Below are 18,707 nucleotides of genomic sequence, written 5' to 3'. Positions count from 1 at the left end.
CGGGTGCTGGGAAAAGATGGATCCACACAGCTTCTCACAGTTTCTCAGGACGGGATACATGGAGCGGCACGGAGCGGAGCACACTTCAAAGCCCCGCAGCCTGATAAGCGGAATACAGATAGGAACAAAGCACTTTGTAAATTCGCTCATCTCTAGTTATGAGGCCTAGCTAAACACACACTAAAAAAATAATGGGGTATTCAATCTGCGCAGTTACAGGATATGCCTTAAAGGGGTTTTTCAGCGCTACAAAAACATGGCCACTTTCTTCCTGAGACAGCACCACTCTTGTCTCCAGTTTGGGTGGGGTTTACAGCTCGGTTCCATTGAAATGAATGGAGCTTAAAGGGGTTGTCCAGCAAAAACATTTTTCTTTGAAATCAACTGGTGTCAGAATGTTATACAGATTTGTAATTTACTTGTATTTAAAAATCTCAAGTCTTCCCATACTTACAAGCTGTCGCATGTCCTACAGGAAGTGTTTGTTTATTTACATTGAGAAACAGTGCTCTTTGCTGACATCTCTGGCCGACTCAGGAACTGTCCAGACCAGTAGCAAATCCCCATAGAGAACCTCTCCTGCTCAGGACAGTTCCTGACTCGGCCAGAGATGTTAGCAGAGAGCACTGTTTATGAATGTAAACAAACACTTCCTGCAGGATATATAGTAGCTTATAAGTATGGGAAGACTGGAGATTTTTAAATAGATGTAAATTACAAATCTATATAACTTTCTGACACCAGTTGATTTGAAAGAAAAGAAGTTTTCACTGGACAACCCCTTTAACCCATAGCTGCACCAGGACGTTATTGAACGTCCTCGTGCCGCTATGGGAGTTCAGAGGGGGGTCGCCACGCGACCCCCCTCTGAACTGCCGCGATCCCGGGTGCCGCATGTAGCCCGGGCTCGCGGCTATTAGCGGGCACGGTCCGATCGCCGTGCCCGCTAATTAAGTACTTAGAAGCAGCTGTCAAAGTTGACAGCTGCTTCTAAATACTTGCTGTTATACATCCCTGGTGGTCTAGTGGGGGGATCGCCCCCCTGCGGCGCGATTGCGGGGGGGCGATCCCTGCATCCATACCGGGCCGGGGTCTGCTCCGTAATGGCGCTGATCCCGGCTCGGCATTCTATTACTTTTGGCTGCAGCAGCCAAAAGTAATAGAACACCGATCTCATGGATTCATGCAGTATAACTATACTGCATGGATCTCTATGAGAGGTCAGAGTGCATATACTAGAAGTCCCCCAGGGGGGCTTCTAGTATATGTGTAAAGTAAAAGAAAAATGTATTTTTAATAACACAAAATCCCCTCCCCTAATAAAAGTCTGAATCACCCCCCTTTCCCCATTTTATAAATAAAAATAAATAAATAAATTAATAAACAAACATGTTTGCTATCGCCGCGTGCGTAATCGCCCGAACTATTAATTAATCACATTCCTGATCTCACACGGTAAACGGCGTCAGCGCAAAAAAAATCCCAACGTGCAAAATTGCGCATTTTTGGTCGCATCAAATCCAGAATAATTGTAATAAAAAGCGATCAAAAAGTCATATATGTGCAATCAAGGTACCGATAGAAAGATCACATCATGGCGCAAAAAATGACACCTGACACAGACCCAGAGACCAAAGGATAAAAGCGCTATAAGCCTGGGAATGGAGCGATTTTAAGGAACATATATTTTCTTTAAAAGGTTTTAATTTTTTACAAGCCATCAAATAAAAAAAAAGTTATACATGTTACATATCGTTGTAATCGTAACAACTTAAGGAACATATATAACGAGTCAGTTTTACCTCAGGGCGAACATAGTAAAAACCACCCCCCCCCCCAAATAAAAAAAAAAACATTTTTTTTTTCAATTTCACCACACATATAATTTTTTTTCTGGTTTCCCGGCACATTTTAGGCAAAAATTACATCTGCCATAGCAAAGTACAATTAGTTGCGCAAAAAATAAGGGCTCATTTGGGTCTCTAGGTGGAAAAATGCAGGCGCTATGGCCTTATATACACAAGGAGGGAAAAACGAAAATGCAAAAATGAAAACTGGCTGTGTCCCCTAAGGGTTAATTACAAACCCCACCTGATCTGGAGACACGAGCGGTGCTGTCCCTGGAGGAAAGGGACCATGTTTTTGTAGCACTGAATAACCCCTTTAAGTGTCTGATACATGCATATCCCACCCATACTAAGAACATGCACCCCCCTGGCCCTGTCTGGTCTGGTTGCAGTTGCACAAATGCAGAAAATAGGGGAACAGTCTGTTTTATGCCCTTTTTTGAAATTTCCCATTGACTTTATTAAGTTGCATAAACACCGTAGCATTGTAAGCTATGCTGTCTCTATAACTCATAGTAGCTTGCAGTGCTACATTGTTTATGCAATTCCCAGAAGAAGGAAGTTATAAACTTCATAAAATAACTCACTCAGTGTTTTTGGTATCCCACCCACCAAGTTCCAGAGGTGGGATCCCATATACCAGGCATTTATGGCATATCCTGTGGATATGCCATGAATATCTCAGATGGAAATACCCCTGTAAATAAAAAAAAGTTACATAATTTCTATCAAGTAAAAAATAATAACAATAATAATAATACCTGAAACCAAATGCTATGGTCATGGTGACACAAATCAAGCTGAAGGTAGCACAAACGGACCATGCAACATAGACACACCATGGAGGCAAAACTTTCTTCCCCTGAAGGACAGAATTTTCAAACAAGCTGTGATCTGAAATAAACCAAACCAAAATACCTGTATGTTTTATTCTATAAAAGAACAATAGACGTGACCTTTTCTAATCCTCTTCTTAACCCTTTTCAGACCAAACAATTTTTAGTGCCTTTACTTAGAATCTAAAATATTCTTGATGAACTAGTACTATTTTCCATTGATGAGGACATTGCCTCTGAATACAAGACCATAAAAGTTTTATAGTATTAAAACCATGTTTATTAGTTATGATAGTATTTGGTTTGTATATTTAAAATGAACCTGCTGACACTTCCCCTTTAATTTTAGGTTGGACAAATGTAACCTGACAATTGCGCACGGGGCACCAAGGAGGACGGTATGTGTGTTACCTTTATCCTTTGTGCTGTTCCCGTGCTGTTAGCAGTGTAATCCTAGCTTACAGCTGGCCCTATGTTGGTGGGGCAGTGCTCCTAATGGTGATGTTAGCAGGATTACACTGCTAACAGCACAGGAATGGCACAGAGGAGAAAGGTAATACACATACTGTCCTCCTTGATGCCCCGTACCCACAAGGGAGCTATCAGCAGGTTAGATTTGTCTAACCTGCTGATAGTTCCCCTTTAATATCCATCCTATGTACTATGTTTTTAGCTGTGTGTTTATGATGCTAGATGTTTTGTACTTTGTTTTACAAGTTTGAAGCACAAAAACAAGCAGGAGTAAATCCAACAACACGCAGCTAAAAGGATACGGCATCAACCATGCTGCAAATACTATATGTATGATTGTACCCATAAAATCCATTTCTAAAAAAAAATGTCAAACTTTCCAACCTTTTTTAAATTTTTTTACATATCCCTTTTGTGGTCAGAGGACAGGTTATCTGATAATGAGCTCCATGTCATCTGCATAGACTTAGGGCCCTATTCTACGGGACGATTATCGTTCGCATCTAAACGATAATCGGTTTAATAGCAGTTAACGATTAAACGGCGAACGAGAAATTGTTGATCGCTTAATAAGACCTGGACCTATTTTTAACGTTGCTCGTTCGCAAATCGTTCACATGGAATAAGACGTTGTTCGGTCGTTTGCAGTAGCAACGAACGCAATAGCGACGACAAGACGACCGCATGAACGATCGTAAGTAATGATTATCGTTCTATGTAAATGGACGAACAATTTCAGGCTATTCACAATAGCGGTTGTTTAAAATCGTTTATCGTTAACGATTATGCAAACGTTAATCTTCCCGTGGAATAGGGCCCTTAGAGTTGAATGGTAAAATTCTGGCCATTCATAGCCACCAATAAAGAAGTTTACACGCGCATTCACACGTACAGGATCCGCAGCAGATCCACAGCAGATCTGCAGCTGATTTGATGCTGTGTTTAGTTATTTAGATCAAATCTGCTGCAGATCCACTGCGGATCCACAGCATAAAATAAGCTGCAATACGGTGTGTGTGAAACTACCCTAAAAAAGTACTCCATACAACGTATACAATAAATTCAATGGCAGATCAGTACACAGTGCCTCTCCAAATGGTAGTTGCAAGTGTCTTGTATTTTACTATTACTAAAGGGGTTATTCAGGAGTTAGCATAGCTGTGGTGGATAAATGTATTTTGTATGGAAACTTATACTTGTGTATAAGGTATTTTCTCATATGCATTAAACAATATATCATAAAATAGAATCTATTAAAACATAATATTGTGCTAGTGTCATCTGGGAATTTGTATATAGCTCTGTCATCTACACTGCTTTGATAGAAGGTTTCTATACTACTGCTGTGGAATGTTGAAAAAGTGTTGTCTAATAGTGGAGTTCTCCTTTAAAAATCTTATTTTACAGGCTACAGCTGAGTACATACAAAATTGTGGCTACAGACAGTTTTATGCCCGTTTTCTGGCCATACAATGACAATTTATGAATTACAAATAGGAAAAAAAATATTAACAGCCATAATGTAAAGTGGCATGTCATATTTCAGCCGTATTAAGCTGAAAAAAAAGCATTTGGTACAATATTTTCAGCCTTTTCATTTTTCATATAAAAATGGCTCAGGAAGTATCTGAAATTTTTTAGTTGTTTAGAAACATAGAAACATAGAAGATTGTCGGGAGAAAAACACCATTGGGTCCATCTAGTCTGCCCTTTTAGTATTTTCTTTCTTATTATCTTAGGATAGACATATGTTCATCCCAGGCGTGTTTAAATTCTGTTATTCTAGATTTAGTAACCACCTCTGCTGGAAGTTTGTTCCAGGTATCTACTACTCTTTCAGTAAAATAATATTTTCTCACGTTGCTTCTAATCTTTCCCCCAACTAACCTCTCATTGTGTCCTCTTGTTTTTGAGCTCAGTTTTTTTACTAAAAACACTCCCCTCTTGAACCTTATTTGGTCCTTTAACATACTTAAAGGTTTGTTTTTGCATAAAAATGTATGCTTTTTTAAAAGCTGGAAATATTGTAAAAAAAAACCAAAAAGCTGTTTTCATCTTAAAATGTACCTTTATCCTCAGAACCCTATGCCCTTTAGGGATGTGAGATTCTTCTAACCTAATCATTTCCTTTTACCTTTCACTACTAAACATTCTTGTGGCATTTACTATTGTACCTGATGAATACTGTGAACAAGGGTTATTTTCACAATCCTTGAATTCTTTTATTCCAGTTTTACCACCATTATTGGAACTACAGTCTTCAAATCCACTTGAGCTTTGAGTGGAAACTGATGGGCATTGGTTCTTGTACCTCCTGCTTCCATTTCCAAAGTGAATGCTTGAAGTAGAGAAGTCCCTCTGTGTACAGAAAATCACAGTAGACAGTGGTAAAAATTCTGAAAGCAGGGAAGATGGTGGTGTGGTGGTGGTGGGTTACAGGATGAGCAGTCTGGGGTGATGGTGGGAGAGGGAGGGTCACCAGCATGTGGAAATGTCAGAATGGCAGAGACACCACACTATAACAGAGTGCAGCTATGCATATAAACTACATAATTCAAAGACACTCCTGATGAAGCAGAATGCTTGGGGTGCCTCTCCCACCTGACCCCCTCCCCCTTTATCCTTCACACATGATGACATTTTTTCATGACATTTTTTTTTTCTTGAGGGGGGGGGGGGGAGTTTTATCACCGCATTAAATTCCACCATTGTACTTATTTTTTCATTACTCTTTATCCATGTTGTGTTTAGGGGGCAGTAGTTAGTGTATCCCATCTTGGACGCAAGCGGGGTATTGATTTATGCATTTTAAGTGCTTTTGACCCTGTCATGGTCTTGTGAGGAGGCTTGTCTCTATTTGTCAGCTTTTCTCATTAATTTTGTGTACTTTGACTAAATAAAATATTGTTTAGATGTTAAACTCTTGTATGCATATGCTTTCTCCTGTCTTTGAATTGGGTAAAAATAATATAGACACCATGCTTACCTGTCCCTGTTCCTCTGGCACGCTCCCGTTTGCTTCTCTGGTCCCGACTCACTGACAGCCCGCTCAGCCAACAACTGCACTGTCCCGCCACAGCCAGTGATTGGCTGAGGTGACTATTAGTGAGCAGGGACAATAAGAAGCAGACGGGAGTGAGCCAGAGGAACAGGGGAGGTAAGCATGGTGTCTATATTATTTTTACCGGCACTAAAGAAACTGGCCTAAAGAAACACTGCCACTACTTTCTTGCAGTGGAATTAAAATCCAAGGCTCGGAGCTTGTTTAGTAACCTGTGGTTACCAGTTGTTATGACAATGATTGCTTAGACATGGTGATAATTGACAATTCTTTATGCACCTTTACTGGGGACGTATTTAGGCTTTGTGCCTAGGGCAGCACGAGGCTGTAAATACATTTGTAAATTCATCGTCACGCATCATCAGTACCTCATACTTCTTTTTCCAAGCATCATATGCCCAGTACTGGAAATGCTGCCATGTCAAATTGGATTCAAACATGGTGTCAGCTACTGATACAGAACGTTGATGTCCTATAATTGTCAAAGACAAAGTAAATTTATTGCACAGATTATAACACTTTGTGATAACTTCAAAATTAGTGGAAAGCAAGGTTTTTACAGAAAAAAATCCCATTGTACTAGAAAAATACTGTACAAAGTTTACAAAAAAATTTTTATATTCCCCGGGAAAACAAATCCTAGAAAAACTGTGCTTGTAGTAAACCTGCAACCTGTGTTGATGAATGATGGTATAGTGTACACTTCATTGTGTCAAAGCAAAATTTCACCGTGAGATAAAAAAAAATGTTTGTTGAATTATTTTGCTTTTGGTAATATGATCCAGGTTGATCATATTTAGCTTTGAATGTGCTATCCTTCTATAGGCAAAATGTGACTAGGAATCAAGGTCATGGACAATATTTTCAAAGTGAGTTAGATATCTGGCCTTTACACCTATATGAGCTTTTGGACATCTCATCCCAAGTTCATGGGTGTAAATATGAGGTTTGCCCCCCTTGTGACCATAACAGCTATCATTCTGAGAGTGATGGCTTGAAGTTTGCCTGTGGAAATTTGTATCCATTTAGGCAAGAACATTTCTGGGTAGATGTCCCTCATGTATGTACAAGTGCTCTTACAATAACACAGCGCTGCCTCCTGAAAGTAATCTCTCCCCACTCTCCCTTTAGCTCATCGTCATCAGCAGTTCACTGCTTAGACCAGGGCTGCTTTTGTGATGTAACCCCTTTCTTGCTGTGATCCTGTTGCTGTTTTACATTCTGCCCACATAGCACCTTGCAAACCCAGTGCATTAATAACTACCCCTCACATCATTAATGTAAATCCTCCCCTGCAAAGTGTGACCCTATTTATAGAGGGGACTTCATAAAGGGGACTTTCAATAGCAGCAGTAAGGCCCCAAAAAACACCTTGTCACCATAAAGGGAGCAATGTATAAAGCTCTTGCAGCAGGCGCAGGACATACCGGCCGCGGCTGCAGCAAGAGATTTATACAGGGGAAAAATTACTTTTTTTCCCCCGGCTCGTGACAGACACGAGCAGGGAAGTAGTCATCTGGGCTGCTCCCCGCCCGTGTCTAGTCACAGCGCTTCGCCTGTCAGTGCACTCGGCGGGATGATTGACAGGCAGAGAGGCCAGTAACGGACCTCTCTGCCTGTCAATCATTCCAGCAGAGCGCGCTGACAGGCAGAGCGCGTAGACTAGACACGGTTGGGGAGCCGCCCAGATGACTACTTCCCCACCAGTGTTTGTCACGAGCCGGGGAAATAAAAGTACTTTTTCCCCATTATAAAGCTCGTGCTGCAGCCGTGGCTGGTATGTGCCACGGCTGCTGCAGGAGCTTTATAAATTTCTCCAGGGAACCATATCAGCCCAATTGGGCTGATTGGTTCCCTTTAAGGGTTAATGGAACAAAACCATGTAGGTTTTTAAAAGATTCTTTAGAGATTGTTTTTTCTTACCTTCAACAGTGTCTATTCGAGAGCTTTTCACAACTTTAACTCGGTTATCTGTAGAATCTTTGGTGAATGTTTTCTATAAGATTTTAAAAAATTATCTTTAAAAAAAATGTACAGTAACTGGGAAATGTACACTAGTAGCATAGCAGGCACAGCTGGCCGATAGTTATGACTAGAGATGAGCAAACCTCGAGCATGCTCGATTCGATCTGAACTTTCGGCATTTGATTAGCGGTGGCTGCTGAAGTTGGATAAAGCCCTAAGGCTATGTGGAAATCATGGATATAGTCATTGGCTGTATCCATGTTTTCCAGACAACCTTAGAGCTTTATCCAAATTCAGCAGCCCCAGCTAATGAAATACCGAACGTTCGGGTTCGGATCGACTCGAACCTGAACCCGGTTCGCTCATCTCTAGTTATGACTAAGCGATTAACTTACAAGCGTACAGTTTAATCACAAACTACCATAAAAGTCTAAAAAGATGAGGTTTTTGTTATGTAAGGTTCTGTCTAAGGCCCATACTACAGGAAGATACATGTGAGGGAAATTATAATGTAAAGAGAAATAATAAAATACTGATAGAGGTTTGCTATAGGCCAAATGTAACAGAAGTAGTATCTATTATTGAGGCAAATAAATGAGGCAGCAAATCACTATGAAGCTATTATTATAGGGGACTTCCACTATATAAAGTGGGGAAACGTCTGTGGATTAAAGAAGGAAACAGGTTTTGGGGGTAGATTTATTAATGAGCACCCTGGTGTATGCCAGGAAGAGACATAGTGCAATTGCGGGCAGAACATGGGATCAATGGTATTTAATGGCCCTGTTCACACATCTGTACGTATGTGAGGGGCCACGATCCGTGCTGAAAAAAAAAGGACTTGCTGTAATGCGGACCACAATTTGAGGCACAGATCGCTAGGTGAAGCATTGAGCACTACAGATGCACATTCGCAGTGTGGTCCACAGTCGTGAGCTGCACTATGGATGTGTGAATGTAGCCATACAATCACAGCACAGGAAGACCAGGGTCATAAGATGGCCAATGCTATTCACTAAATAGTGACTGTACTAGCTAATCAGTGGTGCCAGGTGATGGGTGAAGCTATGAAAGGAGCAGGGGGAGGACAGGGGGAACAGATAGAAAGTGAGAAAATAGATGTAATCACAAAAAAAAGAGTACAGCCAGAACATACCATTAAATACAACAGATAAAAGCAGTGCATGCAGTGGTGAATAACGAGAAGTGGAAGTTTCAATGGAGCCAGTAACAATTTATTTTTTCTAAACGATATAACTACCACCAATAATAATTGTCATCACAATCAAAAGGTTTACATAAAATAACTTACCTGACTAAATCTAAACAGAAGAGAAATCAATACTACTACAGGATACACAGCCAGAGTAGCTTTGAGTCCACACGTCAAAGAAATGGTAGAGATTTCAATAAGGCCAATCTCAACAGTATACTAGTAATTACACAAACAAAAAAACAAGAATATAAGCAATAAGTCTGCCCCTATAATATTTATATATATACATATTTGCAAGGCTGAGTTCACACTACGTATATTGCAGTCAGTATTGTGGTCCTCATACTGCAACCAAAATCAGGAGTGGATTAAAAACACAGAAAGGATCTGTTCACACAATGTTGAAATTGAGTGGATGGCCGCCATATAACAGTAAATAACGGCCATTATTTCAATATAACAGTCGTTGATTTAAAATAACAGCAAATATTTGCCATTAAATGGCGGCCATCCACTCAATTTCAACATTGTGTGAACAGATCCTTTCTTTTTTTTTAATCCACTCCTGGTTTTGGTTGCAATATGAGGACCACAATACTGACTGAAATATACATATACTGACTGAAATATACGTAGTGTGAACCCAGCCTCATACTGTGTTTATCTACCAACCACTTATACTGTTTATTTCAAGCATCTACTACTCTTTCAGTAAAATATTTTCTCCTGACCTTCCCAAAACTAACCTCACATTGTGTCCCCTTGTTCTTGTGGTTTTTTTTCTTTTATCCCTCCTGACGCATAGTTAGCCTTTTGACATATTTTAAGGTTTCAGTCCTGTTCCCCCTTTCCTCCAGACTATACAGCTTTGGTTCCTTCAGACTTTCCTGAAATGTTTAAAGCTTGAGACCCTGCACATTTTTTTTTTGTAGCCAGCTTTGGAGCCATTATATCTTAGCAATATCTTTTTCTAGGCGAGGTCTTCTGAACTGGACACAGTGGCCCAAATGCACTAATGTGTCTGCATCAGAATTCTGTCAAAAATGTGTCACATGAGGCTTTTCTCCATATTTATAATGTTTTATGGTCTAAAAATGGGGTGTGGTTTCAGTTAAAAAGGAGGTGTGTCTTAAGGTGCAACACCATGCCCTAAACAATGTGTCAAAATCTGACCCTGCTGTGTCTTCAGGTCCCCCCCGCTGAACTCTGGCTGCCACTTTCATGACAGACCTTTTTCAGAAGTGACAGCCTGCTCAGGCCATTCACTGGCTGCGGCATTCTCCTGCCTTAGTCAGTGATTGGTTAAGTGTGCTGTCATTGCCGAGAAAGACTCGAAGTTCCAGTGGGAGTGTTCAGTAGAAGACCCGAAGACACTGTATGTTGTATTCAAGGGCAGCAATATACAGAAAGTTTTACATGGCTGAGGTACCCCTTTAAGTCCAATTTTTACTAACTTGTCTATCAGCTCTATATACGGAACTATGTTAAAGACTTTGCTGAAGTCCAGATAGGCAATATCTATGGCACCACCTACATCCACATTTTGTGACATAGTGAAAGAAATCAATGAGATTAGTTTGATAAGATCTGCCTTGCAGTTTGAGTCCATCAATTTGTGGACTTTAGGTGGTCAATTATCTTCTTTTTTTTAAGTTTCTTCCAATTTTCTATAATTTTGATCATTCTCTAATAACTAGGAACATCTCCTATAAGAAGAGATTTTTTATAAATATCAGTCAGGGCGGCAATGGTCACAGATTTGAGATCTTTAAGAACTCTGGGGTGCACACCGTCTGGAGCCATCATCATCTTATTCAACTTTAAGGACAAGTTTCCCTGAAACCTAGGTCTCTGAAAAAACACTGGTGGTGAACCCATACATATGGTAGGTTGTTTTTTCATAAAATTACAGCTCATTTATATTTTCATCTAATAAAATATAAGTGCAATATACAGGCCCACACAAACAAATACAATGCAATTAATCAAAATGTTTTAATTAAGGAAATTATTCCAAATTTTAAAATGAATTTTAACCCCTTGGGGATCCATGCTATAATAGTATGGGGCATGAAGGAGTCCTGAGAATACACTGTTTAACCCAATCCTGGTTCCATTGATGCAGTCATATGAGGGTTTGTTTTTTGTTGGATAAGTTGCATTTTTCAATGCCACCATTTCGGGCATATTCCTAATTTGTTAATTCCTTACTGTCCCCCTACTGATACATAAAGGGATCAAAAGCAGCGGAGTACATTATTTATTTTATTATAGTACCTAAATCTTTTTAATTAACTCTCTGGAATATTACTCTCTTCAACTCCTTCTTATTCACTAACAAATTTAACACTTGTTCCCTTTTCTTGGCTGTGTGTGTTTTATGCGCTTAATATAAAACACTAGTATCTGTAAATAATGCTGAAATAGTATTCTGTAAAAGTGAAGGTCACATATACTGTAAGTGAACGTCACAAAATCAACTACTTACATCCTAAAATGTGTATATATGGCCATCAAGTTGAGTTCTTTACCTGCTCTTCTTCCCAATGAATAAGTAAAACATTGAAGCACATGTATCCCAACAATAGTACAAAACATGCTGTTATTCGTTGTACATGGGAAAACCAGCTGTATGAAGGCTGGCTAAGAACAGAGCCCCAGAAGTGATAATCCTCCAGATATTCAGTGAATTTGCTGTAGAAGAGCTGGTGCACAAAAAAGAGAGACATACATTTTTGTACAGTTGTAAATAATAAAGTACTTAAAGGGCTGTGCTGATATGGTTCCCAGCAGCACAGTATAGATCTACTGTGCAGCTCGCAGAGTATACCAGCCGCGGCTGCAGCAGTAGCTTTATATCAGTAAAAAAGATGTTTTATTCCCTTGCGAGGCCGGGAGAGGGATGGCAACTAGTCATCTGGGCAGGGAGCTGCCTGTGACTAGTCACTGCTTTCTGCCTGGAAGCGCGCAGTGTGGGAATGATTGCCAGGCAGAGAGGCCAATTAATAATAACTATTCTCTGTCTGTCAATCATCTAAGCACTGCCGCTGATAGGGAGAAAGCCTTGACTAGTCACGGGCAACTCTACGACCAGATGACTAGTTGCCACTCCTCTCCTGGCCTTACACGGTGTAATAAAACTCCTTTTCCCCACTTATAAAGCCACTGCTGCAGACATGGCTGGCAGCCTTAGGGAGCTGCACAGTAGCTCTATACTGTGTTGCTGGGAACCATATGAACACAAAATCATAAACATATAACATTTTAGAGAGATCAAACATCTACACCTTTTTTTTTCCTAAAGAAAGAGGTTGTTTAGTCTTCATATGGCTAGGGCCCTTTATTAGATGTGGTTTTTACATAGTATGAACATAGCCTAAGGCTATGTTCCCACACAGTATTTTTGCTCAGTTTTTTTGGTCAGTATTTTGCTACCAAAACCAGGAGTGGATTGAAAACACAGAAAGGCTATGTTCACACACTATTAAAATTGAGTTGCCGTCATTCGATGGGAAATAATTGCTGTTACTTTAAAACAACTGTTGTTGTTTTAAAATAATGCACGTTATTTGCCATTAAATGGCAGCCATCCAATCAATTTCAACAGTGTGTGAACATAGCCTTTCTGTGTTTTCAATCCACTCCTGCTTTTGGTTGCAAAATACTGACCAAAAAACTGAGCAAAAATACTGTGTGGGAACATAGCCTAAATAGGACATGCCAGATCTCACGACTTGTCTGTTACACAAAATGCTTGTATTACATAAATAAAGATTATATAACACCTTCCTTTTCATATAACTTTGGAAAAGGTGTTAATCCAGAGGGGCGATTCCTGTGTAATTCAGGTGCAGTCTGATGATGAATTCCACAGACCATGTTGAGAAATTCAATGTATGCTACGTTTAAATTACATACTTGTACTGCTCAGGTATTATAAAAAGAAAAAGAACAACAAAGTAATAACATTGACTTTATGGTAATTTGATTACAATTCTGTTGTTGATTTAGTTGTTGATTATCATACCAACTACCAAGTGGCTTGAACAGTCCTATGACTGGCATACATAAATACGGGAACAATTTCAGCCATGTCCATATTTAAACCTAGTGGAGCTTCCGACTACACCCATTTTATGTACCATGTTCTAAAACCAGAACCAAGGCTAAACAGTCATATGGCTCATACATATGGGGAGAGATTTATGAACGGGTGTAAATATACACTTAGTGTAAACTGCCCACAGCAACCAATTACTACTCAGCTTTCAGCTATGGTAAAATATAAGAGGAGCTGTGAATGGTTGCTGTGGGCAGTTTACACCAGGTGTATATTTACACCCTTTCATAAATCTCCCCCATGGTGTACAGTCCCTTTTTTCTGGCACGTTTTTTCTTCCTGACACAAAGGAAGGTCATTGAGGTGTTTGGGAATAACTAAAACACCTACCTTTCTAAATCCTAATCCATGTGCTACAGATGTCAATTCACGTTCAACTTTCCCGTCTCCCTCATCAATGGCCAGCCAACATTCCGCATAGAAAAACCAACTGGTTCCACTCTGCAGGTCTTTCACGATTACATGGCTTACGTACAAGCTTGGGGAGGAACCACTGTTGTTATGCCAAATGTGGATCTTCCACAATGGTCCAAGACTTTCTGGTACACTGCGAAAAAGAAAGAATATCTGCTAACAAAAGCTACAGATCACTACAAATGCCAATCCACACTTCAACAAAGTTTCATGATTAAACTTTTGTTTTGGGACTTTTAATATTCAGCGTCCTATTTGTACCACTCCCACAGGATTGCAGTAATATATGATCTGATTTTATATATTAATTTACCTCATTATAAATGTATGTCGTGAATTTCTTTCAAACAAAGGCTTGTCTGGACAGTACAGCTCACGTGTTTCAGAAACACCATCTTCACCATGCAAAATAATGTGGACCTATAACAAGATTTTTGATTTGAAGACCGCAGCATATCAAAATGTGAAAAAAAGTGAAAGGCTCTTAAGACATTCTGAATGCATTGTATACACAGATGTACTGACACACATATACAGTGTCTTGCCAAATTCACCTCCCCCCTTCCTTGTGGCGTTACCTCACAACCTGGAATTAAAATGGATTTTTGAGGGTTTGTATTATTTCATATAAAGAACAAGCCTACGACTTTTAACATTTTGTTTTCTTTTTAGTTCAGTGTGTATAACTATTCACCCCCCTAAAGTAAGTACTTTGTAGAGCCACCTTTTGCAGCAATTACAGCTATTAGTCTCTTTAGATAGGTCTCTATACTACTCTAGCTCCTTCGTGAACAGATTTTCCTTGGTGAACAGTAGTCTGATCACAGATTCACAATTGGCCATTCCAATATATTAACACAATTTCCCTTAAACCACTTGAGTGTTTTGATGGGCGCTTTCTTTTGGTACCATGTTCTTTCCATTTGAAGATCATAGATTTGATGGTGCTCCCCAGGGATCATCAGAGATGTGGATATTTTTTTTTAGTTCTCAACAGCCAGATGTTTAAGTCTGACGTACTGGAATAAACTTTTTCCTCTGCCATATACCTTTTTGTGAATTCACAGACAGAGCTTATACAGATAGAGAGGTATACATACAAATTTCACTTCAGTATCAGATTACCTTAGCTGTAGTCTTTGGTCTAGACCGGAAACCTACATCAACCATAATAGCATACTGCTGCTGGTCATTAGGAGAATTATCCTGAAGAAATACAAAGCCATCTTTTTGACCCTTATGTTGGTCTTTAATTCTACCAAGAAACATCAGCAAAAGGTACAGCAGAGCGCAGATTATAACAATGATGGCCGGAACCAGATTTTTTGTTGTGCTATAATGGAAAAATATATATATATTAACCTTTTATGTTTATAGTTTAACTATAATATTACTTATAAAGAAAAATACATTTAGGTTTTTCTTAGTGTTTTAATATACTGTTTGCTTAGAAAAAGATAAAGGGTAAGAAAAGTATAAATATAAATATAGAGAGACTGTGATCACCCACATTAGTCCTACATTTCTTTTCACATATATACACTAGGGACAAGTAGACAATAAACCAGCATTATCACATCAGAAAGAACACAAACAAGGATGCAAACAATCACCGATCAGCGAGATCAGCGCTTGTTTGCAGTGCCTTAACACGATATAATTAGTCGAGAGCCTGGGATACACAAATGATCCTTGTATCTGCGCTGTCAGTTTTCAGATCACAAGCAGTGTATACTTGCCCACATTGCTGTGTGAGCCAGCATCCGCCTCTCCCTACCTGCTTCAGGCAGGACGGGAGAGCCGGAGTATATTTCTTTCTGATGTGATAATGATATTTATTAGAGCTATATGTGTTAGAACAGTAGATATATGAACACCCTTAATACGTATTGATTGCTCTTTTTATCTGTCCCATATAAATTTGAGTGTTGTAACCCTATTCTGTATACCATGAGGGAGGGTTGAGTCATAGCCTGAAACACGATAGAGATTTTAATGTAATAATAAAGACTGAATATTTTATTCTATCACGCTGGACATTGCCACGCTGGCAATAAGGGAACCAGGGATAAATAAACATTTTGTATGCTTGTAAATTCTATTATTCAAACTTTTTCTACATTTAAAGGTAATATACACAGTCGTATTCCTTAAAGGAATTGAGTTCCAGGGTAGCCCACTAGAGAATGTATACTTTATCATTGCTCTCTGCCTTACTGGTCGTAGGAAACGGTGTTGTGCTGATCAGGACAGACAATCTTAACAGTTCTGTTAATAGCTGAGGGACAGTTTACATGCCCGACATAGAGCTGTGCAAGAGCGGAAATAAGCGCCGATCAGCAAGATCGGCGCATGCTTGCAGGGCCTCCACAATTTATCAAGTGCCTGGGCCACACAAACTATCTTTATATTTTTTGGTACCATGGAATGTGACAGCACAGATATGCATATATCCGTGGTGTCATTTTTTAGATCACAAGCAGTGCATACATACCTGCGCTGCTATGTGATCCAGCATCAAGCTCTCCCAGAAGGAAAATGAGATGCCGGATCACACAGCAGCGCACTAGGTAAGTATGCACTGCTTTTGTGATCTGGAAACTGACAGCATAAATGTATGCATATCCATGCTGTCAATCTCCCTTTGCTATTGGCAACACATCTCCTGTTTACGCAAAAGGTGAGCAGCAGATAGCGATAATGCTCAAGATTCAGTAAGACAATAAGCTAATGACTACAAAATAGAAAGTGATCCACATTCTTGTATTTACATATGGAAGCAGAAAAATAGGAAAGCTTAGAAGGAAAGTTTCCTTAAAACACATATAAAACACATATTTACCTGAAAAACTGTGAGATATCTTCCATGTTAAAGTTTGCTGACACTTGTCTGCTTGCAGTGGTGTACATACCTAGATGTGTACAGCTTAAAGGGTAAAAGAAAAAAAGTGTGCATGGGTTTCTTATTTCAATTTCATCTTTATTTCAATTTCATCTAAGGCTTTTTTTTTTTAAACAGTGGATAAGTAAAACCTGTCTAGTTTATTCTGTGTTTAACTTCTTTTTTCTATGTTATGGAAGAACAGACAGATGTATTAAAGGTCAAAGTGTGTCTCCTTGCTCCAACAACTCCAACAACTAACAGCTGCAGCTGGCTTAAAGGAGAACTCCAGCAATGACTGCAGAGGCGTCCTAGCACCAGTCACTGACTGGTTAAGTGGGCATTTCTGAGCTGTATCTTGACGCTGAAGGACCAATCGCTGTAGTAGGTTGGAGGGGGCTTGCAAATGGACAGCCTTTATTTTAACATGTGTACCATTTTAACAGGATGTGTTAAAATGGTAAGTAATATTAAAATAAAAAAAACAAATGTTAAACATGATGCTGTATGTACAGTTAAACTACACAGGTTTCTGCAACGTAACATACCTGCAAGTAAATCCAAAGGCTGTGGTTCCTTTCTGCGGAGAGCAGTTTTCCGAGTTCCATTGTTTATTTTGCCAATGTAGGCATTGTATCCACTGCATATCCAGTGTATAATTCATCATATTGGAAATATATTTATTTTTGGGATGCCTTTTGTAGTCTGCATCCATCAATGCAATGTAAACATAGTCTGCATCTTAAAAACAAAAATGGTATGCATAGGTATAAATACTGAAATGTCACATAGAAAAAGGGAATTAAGACAATAATAAATTACTTTAAGACCTGGTTCACACACTGTAAAACACTGGCCGTTCTGTGACCCGGCCGGGTCACAGAACGGCCGGTGTCAGTGAAGATCATCCAGGCCATTACTGCAGTACCTGAACTTCATTAATGTTGAATTGGGATGCGGGTGCACCCGTGTGTGCCCGAATCCCAATTCAACATTGCTGGAGCCGCGCTTTTCATTGTGTGAACTGACAATTCTGTGCGGCTGCTATTCAATGAATAGCGGAAGCACAAAACCGACATGTGTATACACTCCGGCTAGGATTTTATAGATTTCCGCACAATGCATATTTTGAATTAATCACGGCCATTGTTGCAAATCACAACAACGAACGTGATTAATTCAAAATATACGTTGTGTGAACGTGGCTTTAAATAAGACATAAGCCAGTATGAACACATTTAACAATCAGGTTTAATGCTAAGTTTACACGAGGCGATTATTGGCCCGATCGTACGATTAACGATTTCGAAGTAACGATTTTTTTTTATAACGATCGGCTTTTAGATGGAACAATATATTGTACAGAAAATTAGTTTTGCGATCGTTTTGCGATCGCTTAAGCCTATCTCACACATAGGTAAAATCAGTGAACGACTGTTTACACGGAACGATCTGCGAATTTTTTGCGAACGACAAACAACGATTTAAGAACAAAATGAACGATTTATCGATCGTTTGCCGCGTTTACACGTACGATTATCGTTCGAATTCGATCGTTATCGTGGAAATTCGCCCGATAATTGTTCCATGTAAACGTAGCATTAGCAGTGCTTCTCAATTCCAGTCCTCAGGCCTCACCAACAGGTCAGGTGAGGATTTCCTTAGTATTTCACAGGTGATATAATTATAGTCAGTGCATCAGGTATTATCACAGGTGTGCTTTGTATGGGATATCCTCAAAACATGACCTGTTGGTGAGGCCTGAGGACTGGAATTGAGAAGCACTGGGTTATAGCATTCATTAGCAACCATGCTACCTTTTAGGCATTTTATAATGAGTGGTCTATGAAAAAGGAAAAAGCTGAATGTCCAATATCATTTTGGACAGGATATCAG

General features: G+C 39.5%; 1 protein-coding gene across 1 annotated transcript in view; it reads right to left on the bottom strand.

Moving 5' to 3' along the window:
• PKD1L1 (polycystin 1 like 1, transient receptor potential channel interacting) overlaps window positions 1–18,707 on the bottom strand; it is a 107,786-nt gene that overhangs the window by 25,964 nt on the left and 63,115 nt on the right. The window contains exons 40-50 of the mRNA XM_069959695.1: window positions 17,360–17,552; window positions 16,773–16,856; window positions 15,056–15,263; window positions 14,244–14,350; window positions 13,847–14,063; window positions 11,928–12,101; window positions 9,493–9,612; window positions 8,139–8,211; window positions 6,584–6,687; window positions 5,329–5,512; window positions 2,609–2,741 (exon numbers count right to left, since the gene is read on the bottom strand). Coding sequence (XP_069815796.1) covers window positions 2,609–2,741; window positions 5,329–5,512; window positions 6,584–6,687; window positions 8,139–8,211; window positions 9,493–9,612; window positions 11,928–12,101; window positions 13,847–14,063; window positions 14,244–14,350; window positions 15,056–15,263; window positions 16,773–16,856; window positions 17,360–17,552 — 1,597 coding nt within the window. The remainder of the gene's footprint in view (window positions 1–2,608; window positions 2,742–5,328; window positions 5,513–6,583; window positions 6,688–8,138; window positions 8,212–9,492; window positions 9,613–11,927; window positions 12,102–13,846; window positions 14,064–14,243; window positions 14,351–15,055; window positions 15,264–16,772; window positions 16,857–17,359; window positions 17,553–18,707) is intronic.

The sequence above is a fragment of the Dendropsophus ebraccatus genome, chromosome 2 (genome assembly GCF_027789765.1).
Source record: "Dendropsophus ebraccatus isolate aDenEbr1 chromosome 2, aDenEbr1.pat, whole genome shotgun sequence".
Taxonomy (NCBI): Eukaryota; Metazoa; Chordata; class Amphibia; order Anura; family Hylidae; genus Dendropsophus; species Dendropsophus ebraccatus.
The sequence above is the reverse complement of the archived record's forward strand: the minus strand, read 5'-3'. Positions and strand labels throughout refer to the sequence as shown.